An 8,353-nucleotide genomic window follows, 5' to 3' on the forward strand; every position below is an offset into this window, starting at 1 on the left:
AGGAGGAGAGAGATAGGGAATATGTTTGAAACCAAGACTTACCAGGAAGCAGAGTTAGTAAGGAACTAAATGAGATGGATTAGTCTTCAAACCCTTTCCAGTATTTAAATACATGTAGTGGAGTATAACATATCCCCTGGGTTATAGCGTTTATTATCTGAGCAAGATGTGTATGGCAAGAATGAAACTAGCAACAAGCAACAGAGATCTTATCATGAAACAAATGTTTAGGCTTAGTTATTCTCATATCTTTTGTCATGCATTTATCTAACTTCCAGGGGGAAATAATGCACTTACCAATTGCTGTTAAAATAAATAAAAGTGTGGCAACAGCTGATGTCCCATAAAACATGGTGCTGATGTTACTAGCAAGGAGATCTGTGTTATTCTGTGTGTTGGGCACTAGAACAGGTGGTAACAAAAAGCCAACTGCAGTTCCAAGCTGTAAGATAGAAAGTCTTGTTAACAGCTATTATCATTAGGGGAAGGAAACTCAGATACCTGATAAAGGTCTGGCATCTAGAATAAATAAGTCTTACAACTCAACAACAAAAACATCTCAATATTAAGATACCCCAGTTTTTTGGGTTTTTGGTTTTGTTTTTTTGTTTGTTTTTGCCGATCGTGGGGCCTGAACTCTAGGCCTGGGCACTGTCCCTCAGCTCTTCAGCTCAAGGCTAGCGCTCTACCACTAGAGCCACAGTGCCACTTCTGGCTTTTTCTGCTTATGTGGTGTTGAGGAATCAAACACAGGGCTTCATGCATGCGAGGCAAGCACTCTAGCACTGAGCCACCTTCCCAGCCCAAGATTTCCCAGTTTTAAAATGGGCAAATAATTTCAATAGGCATTTCTCCAGAGAAGATACACAAATAGTAACCAAAAATGAAATGTTTAATATTCTAACTTATTAGAAAAATGCAAATGAAAACCATAATGAGACTCCACCTGCTAGGATGGCTCTAATAATAACATGAGAATATAACAAGTGTTTATATGCGGAAAAAGTGCTGTACTCTGCTAGTGGTAAAGTTGTAATACTACTGTGAACAAAAGTGGACTAAGTTTGGCAATTCCTTGAACAGTTTAACATAGAGCCAGGTGTGTGGGTATACACCCATAATTCCAGTACTTGTCAAGATAAGACTGGAGGATTGAGTTTGAGGCCAGCCTGGGTTCCACAGACTCCATTTTTCAGACCCAGGTTTAAAAAATTGAAACAAACAAACAAATTAAAAAAAAATAAACAAGCCAGGCATGGGCAGCTCCCACCTATAATCCTAGCTACTGAGATCTAGGATCATGGTTCAAAGTCAGCTCAGACAGGAAAGTCCATGAAACTCTTATTTCCAAGTAACCACCAGAAAACTGGAAGTAGCCCTGTGGCTCAAAATGGTAGAGCACTACCTTTGAGCAGGGGAGGGTGGGGGAAGCTCTGGGACAGTGCCCAGGCCCTGAAAAAAAGTACCATAAATTGCCACATGACCCAGCAATTCTGCTCCTAATTATCCAAAAACTGACAATACACATTAAAAAACACATATATGAATATCTGTAGCATCCTTAGTTATAATATTCAAATGTGTCAAGAGCTCAAATGTTTATCAATGGGTAAATGAACAAACAAAATGTGATATATTCATTCATACAGTGAAACAGCATTCAGCTACAAAAAAGAATGAAGCACTGATGTAGTGCCAGCCATGGGTAAGCTCTGACAGTGAAAGAAGCCAGAAACAAAAGGTCAATGTATAACTCCATTTCTACAAAGCATTCAGCATAGGTAAGACCATGTAGAGAGAAAGCAGATTAATAAGGACCAGATTTGGGGGAAGGGGGGAGGTAATGGGGTTGCCATCACTTAATGGTCCCTTAGTGGGTATTGGGACTTCTTCATGAGTAGATAAAAATGTTTTGGAACCCATAGAGATGGCAATTGCACAATATTATAAATGAATGAAACACCACTGAACTCAACAGTATAAAACTGTTAAATTTATGTTACATGAATTTCATCTCAGAATATAAGACTGAATAATCACAAGAGAAAGTTAAAAATTAACGAAGTTCAATGGTACGATAGGATTGGGGGGGGGGACATGAAGGTAAAGAAAAAAGTCCCAGACAAAGTATCAAGGAACCAGAGGCAAATAATATTTGCCAAATATTTATTTATTTTTCCTTTTCAAAAAGCTAGAGACAACTAAATAGGTAATTACAAGAGAGCACTGCAGCACAGTACTACAGTGGAGATGTAGCGTTCTAAGATGGGAACGATCATGTCCTTATCATGTAAGCCAGAGCACTGTTCTGAGTGGAATCTAATAGTAATCGTGCCAAATAACAGGTGTATATTCAGACTAGCCCAGGAACACATGGTCGGTCACTTTAGGTACGAGAGCATTTTGTAGTAGCACCTTGTATAAAGTTGGGTTTTAAGCAAGCTTTCTGGAGAGCAGAGATCTGAGAAGGAACTCAGAGTTAGCCAAGTGAAGAAGAAATGTTCTAAACCACAGGGCATTATGTACAAAGACCACAGAAGAAACATGACCTTGTGAAAGACTGTCAGTATGAAGTCTAGCTGTGAGCAGAAAAAAAAAAAAAAGAGAGTGTGTGTGCACGCGCGTGTGTGTGTGCACGCACGTGCGCACGCACGCATAGAGGTAAGGCCAGGTGGTAGATCTAGAAGAAGTCAAACAGTGGCAAGGAGACAGTATGGAAGGTCTCACAAGTCACATTAAATTTTATCTTAAGGGCAGTGGAAGCCACTGCAAGGGGCAAAGTAATGCTCTGAACAGATTTTCATGTTAGAAAGGCCAAACCAGATGACTGTGGCAGACAGAGGGGAGAGAGCCAGGGCTGAAGATGGAGAGATCAATTAGCAAGCTCTAGGATGGTGCTAGCGCACTAGGAATGCCTCAAGTTAAGCCTCTAACAACAGAGACGAAGAAAAAATAGCTAGAAGGTAAGGTTAATTTTGAGTGGTGGATTTTGCAGTATCTAGATGAGTCTAAGGAGGCTTACAACACATCAGGCATTGTAAATAAGTACTGGTGAGGCAACTATGCATATTGAGAACAGGTGCCTATTGTCATAAAACTTATCTAACAGTATGAAAGGAAATCAGTAAAGGCAACAATGAACATATAAATGCATAAACAGTAAACTTGAGACCATGATGAATACCATACACAGAAATAATTTTTTTTTTTTTGGGTCCGGACGTGGGGCCTGAACTCTGGGCCTGGGCGCTGTCCCTCAGCTCTTCAGCTCAAGGCTAGCACTCTACCACTTGAGCCATAGCGCCACTTTCCGGCTTTTTTCTTTTTTGCTTATGTGGTGCTGAGGAATCGAACCCAGGGCCTCAGGCATGCAAGGCAAGTGCTTTACCACTGAGCCACCTTCCCAGTCCCAGAAATAAATTTTAATGATGTAATAAGGGAGTGATTGAGCAATCCTTCATGGATGCAAGAAATGCCGCTAGCTATTCAAAACAAATGTAAACAGTAAGCTGAGTAACATTGATGATATAATCATGTGGTCCTAAAAGGAAGAACCAAATTCTAAGCAGAAAGAATGTTTGCCAGGGCCAGTAAGCAAGTCCAGCTTAGTGCATTAGGAAACAAAGAAGATATGGTAGGAAAGTTTTGTAATTAATTCAGTTAGGAGTTTACATTTTAAGTACTTCATGAACTCACTGGCAAGTTCAAAGCAAAGCAATGAAGACATGTTGTACTCTATGTTTTAAGATTCTTTCTAGTGAGGAACCTACAGTACAGATTTGAAGTTGAAAGCTATCAATCAGAAACTAGACAAACTTCAGTATGAGTCACCACTCACTAACCTTTGGAAACTAATTTCCTTCAAGTCTCCATTTCCATATCTACCAAATAAGGAGACTCTTAGTACCTACCTGTGGCATTAAATTAAATGACATAATGCACAGATAGCACTTGGCATGTTGCCAGGCTGTCCATGAGTGCTCAATATTTGAGTGTTATGAATGCTCTCTCCATAAACTAGGCTGAAAATGCATGCCTGGAAGTAATGAGCAAACTGCAGAGTTAATGAAAGCAAGGAAGGGATGAGAACACCTAAGGAGAATATAAGAAGGCAGCTCAGAAGTCTGCTGTTAGAAGCAAGTCTGCCTGTAAGTAATCATTTTCCTTTACTATCCATAAATTGATAGTACATAGATATGGAGTTGATAACATTCTTGTCAGTGAAATGTTAATCCTGATTATAATTTTACAAATATGAAATACTCCTTTCAAGTTTTCTAGATAAATCTTACTGTGATCACGACACAATGACACAAGTGGGACTTGACGAAAGTAACATTCCTGGAAGTGGAGGTGTGGCTCAAGTGGTACAGTGCCTACCTTGGTCGGGTGAAGGGGAGTAAGCAAGCAAGAATGAAAGCAAGCAGCAAGCCAGGCAGGAAGGCAAGACCCTGAGTTCAACCCCCACTCCCTGCACTATAAAAACATAAATAAAAATTTTTAAAGGAAAGAAACATTCTTTTGCTCCACAACCACAGTGAAACAAGTGTATACAAGTTTTAACTAGATTTTTCTCAAACTGAATGAATACTCAGTACATTTACATAAAATGTCACAGGACTTCATGCAGAACTTAAAGTACGATTAGAGAACTGGTCTACAATTTTAAAAAGCATACACATACTACTGGCATTTGAATTTATGGTGGTATTTTCAAAAAGCAAGGTCATTTTTTAGTGGAGGCTTGGTAAATTAAGCCACAGAGTATTTCATAATCAGTCATTTGTCTTGAGTTGTTTTATTGTTGTAAAAAATTAGTAAGTGGATTCAGCAATGTTGTGAAGTCTTTCTCACCAGAATATTTATTTAGCAGGGCTGGGAAGGTAGCTCAGTGGTAGAGTGCTTGCCTTGCATCCATGAGGCCCTGGGTTTGATTCCTCAGCACCACATAAGCAAAAAGAAAATAAGCCAGAAATGGCGCTGTGGCTCAAGTAGTAGAGTGCTAGCCTTGAGCTGAAGAGCTGAGGGACAGCGCCCAGGCCCAGAGTTCAGGCCCCACGACTGGACCCCCCCCCAAAAAAAATTTATTTAGCGGTCATTTGGTACATGTCCATTTTGTGTCTGACTACTAATAGATAAAATTAAATAAAAGTTGCTTCCAATGACATGCCACATAGAAACAAGTTTCCCCGACTCCAACACCTTCCTTTGTCACATTGGTGACAAAACTAATAACCATGCAAGTGTGTTTGGTTAGTGCATTGCGAAGTTTTCAATGATGCCACCCATCTGTAGGCCAAGACAATTAATTTACAGGTAATTTTCAAAAGAAGACCACCAAGGTGGCCACTTTAAAATGGTTTTGCAAGTTTGAAAGTTCTGTCCTTACAAAGAAATTTAGAAGTGTTTTTAAGACTGGCTCTTATCTTACCATCATCTCTAGTCCGGCCTCCTGAGGCCCATCGGCGCGTCTACCTCACGTGGCCTATGGTTTTCCCTGCTCTTTAACAATCAGACACTCCCCTTACTCTCACACCAGTCCTTACCTGATTGCCCAGCACGGCGGTGGCACAAGCTGTGGACACCTCCGTGGGCCCAAACCACACAGAGGCGATGCGGGAGGGCAAGCCCAGGATAAACACCTGCGCTACAGAGCACAGGCCCTGGCCCAACATGGTGACCCAGTAGAGATGGGGTTGGACACTGCAGCACTTAACCCAGGCACCCAGAGAGTTGAGACCAGAGCCCAGCAGGGCGGTGAGCCGTAGACCCCTGGTGTCCAGCAGCCAGGTGACCGGGAAGATGAGAGGCACGTAGGCCAGCATGTACACCATGGACAGCCAGTCGATGTCCAGCTGGGAGACGCCGTAGAAGTCCATGAACACGTTGCTGATGATGCTGTACTGGATCCACTGGAAGGCGTTCACCAGCGAGTACAAGCTGAAGATGAGCAGCACCGCGAAGCGCCGCGCGGAGAGCGCCGTCCGCGGCGGCCGCGCTTCCTCAACCCCCGGGGCCGCCGCCGCCGCCTCCTCCTCCTCCTCCTCCTCCTCCTCGGCGCCCACGGGCAGCAGCCGGGCCCGGGTCTCCTCCTCCGGGGCCAGCCGCACCGGGGGCCCGCTCAGGGCTTCCGCGACCGAGCTGTCCTGAGCACCCCCGTTCCGGAGCAGGCAGGCGGCCTGGGGCCCGCCCGGCACCTCGGCGCTCGCCTCGGCGGCCCGCGCGCCCCGCGGGACCCGCAGGTACCCATTGGAGAGCAGGTGTCCAGGTGGCGCGGCCGCCCCCTCCTCCACGTCCGGCAGCGCCATGGCCCAGGGCTCCCCGCCGCCGCCTCGTGCCCCGGCCCTCCCGCCCGACGCTGGACCCCCCAGGCCTGGACCCCGAGGCCCTGGCCGGCACCCCACTTCCACGTTCCCCGGGGCCTACCACCCTGGCTCTCCTCGCTGACTGGCGCGGGCACCCCGGGGGCGTCCTCCGTGCGCTCTGCCAGGCCAACCCGTCACTCCACGACAGGCCCCGCCCCGGGAGCGCTACGTCTCTTGCGGTGATGCCCCATCAGCCAATCAGAAAGCGCCTTCGCTCGGCGCGCGAGCCAATCGCAGAGCTGCCGGGAGGACGGGGCGGGCGCACATGTCCCGGGGCCCCAAGAAAGAAGACCTGGCTGGGTGCTTTCCTCCCGGGAGGGTTGAAGGGTTTCTTGGGAGTCCGGGTCGGGGGGGTGGCCCACAGATGGGGCCCCCCGGGACTGGGAAGGGAGGGTCAAGCGAAACCGATCCGGGGAGGCCGGGAGGCTGTCACCATCTCACTACCACGAGGTCGGGGGACGAATGCGGCCTCATGGCCCCAGCCCAGCGGTGCGTTAGGTGGAACTCTGCCTTTCACACTACATCTCACAGTTCCTGCTGTCTCGACAGAGGAAAAACGTCAGTGAGCATTCCGAGGCAGTGAGATTTCACCAGAAACTTGCTCTTGGGCACATGGAACTTCTCCACCTCCACCACGCTGACTTGGATGTGGAGACTGAAGCTGGAGAGCCAGGAAAGATCCTGTCATTGAGCCAGGAAAGATCCTGTCAGTCTTGCCCTTGGACCAACAACCTGTAGTTTATTGTCTCTTACATGACCATCTTGATCATGCATAGCAATAGATCACCTCTCAGTCCAGGCAAAATGCTTCTTAAGTCTTAAACTCTTTTATTTTTTTGGTTAGTACCGGGGGGCTCGAACGGACATTGTCTCTGAGCTTTTTTTGCTCATGGCTAACGCCAATCACTTGAGCCACAGCTCCACTTCCAATTTTTTGTGGATTAATTGGAGATCTAAATCTTACAAGGCTTTCCTGCCTAGGCTGGCTTCGAACAGAAATCCTCAGATCTCAACATCTTGAGTAGCTAGGATTACAGGCATGAGTGCCCAGTTTTTAGGCTTAAATTCTTAAGGAACATGTGTAATATAATGTCTTCTTTGGTCACCCTATATAAATTCCCACATTGTCTCTCCCCATCTCAGTTCTCAGCCTTTTCTTCTTATCACTTACCCCCATCTAAAATGTCCTATATTTTACATTTTTACTCCCTCCAGCCTAGAATATAAGCTTCATAAGGGCAAATGTCTCACACACAGTGTTTGATAAAAATTTGTTGAAAATGCACTTAATGAACACTAAATTTCTATTAAAAATTTTTAATTGCTTTGTAAATGCATTTCTTTCCTCCAAAAAGCTTGTAAATTATCCCCAACACCATTTCTAAACACTGATGTAGAAATTATTTTGATTATTGGGCAGTGTTCTATGAACTAAAAAATAACTAAATATTGGACCCAAAGGACTTTATCCTAAATTAAGTATATTTTCTAGTTTTCTGAAAAATGAGCTGATTGCATTAATGTTTAGTATAATTTATACTCAATATTAACAGATGGTTTGTTAATACTTTCCAGTGCCATGAAACTTTTTTTGTGTGTGTGTGTGTCCAGTCGTGGGGCCTGAACTCTGGGCCTGGGCGCTGTCCCTCAGCTCTTCAGCTCAAGGCTAGCGCTCTACCACTTGAGCCACAGCGCCACTTCTGACTTTTTTCTTTTTGCTTATGTGGTGCTGAGGAATCGAACTCAGGGCCTCAGGCATGCAAGGCAAGCGCTCTACCGCTTAGCCACCTTCCCAGCCCCTGCCATGAAACTTTCTACATATATGTAGCTCACTAAAGAAGCTATTCCAGCCATGCACCGTAGTGCCTGCCTGTAGTTGTAGCTACTGAGGCTAAAGCATGACAATTGCTTGAGTCCAGGGATTTGAAGCCATCCCCGAGTTCAAATCCCAGTGCTACCTGTTAGCATTATCCCCACCTCTGGTGGTC

The 8,353-nt window shown here is 45.2% G+C and overlaps 1 protein-coding gene across 1 annotated transcript in view; it reads right to left on the reverse strand.

Annotated features, from left to right (window-relative positions):
- Flvcr1 (FLVCR choline and heme transporter 1) overlaps positions 1–6,510 on the reverse strand; it is a 29,714-nt gene extending 23,204 nt beyond the window's left edge. The window contains exons 1-2 of the mRNA XM_070041527.1: positions 5,547–6,510; positions 298–442 (exon numbers count right to left, since the gene is read on the reverse strand). Of these exons, the coding sequence (XP_069897628.1) occupies positions 298–442; positions 5,547–6,308 (907 nt within the window). The 5' untranslated portion in view covers positions 6,309–6,510. The remainder of the gene's footprint in view (positions 1–297; positions 443–5,546) is intronic.
- Between the last annotated feature and the right edge of the window lie 1,843 nt (positions 6,511–8,353).

This window comes from Dipodomys merriami, unplaced genomic scaffold (assembly GCF_024711535.1).
Source record: "Dipodomys merriami isolate MVZ:Mamm:240054 unplaced genomic scaffold, mDipMer1.0.p SCAF_31, whole genome shotgun sequence".
Taxonomy (NCBI): domain Eukaryota; kingdom Metazoa; phylum Chordata; class Mammalia; order Rodentia; family Heteromyidae; genus Dipodomys; species Dipodomys merriami.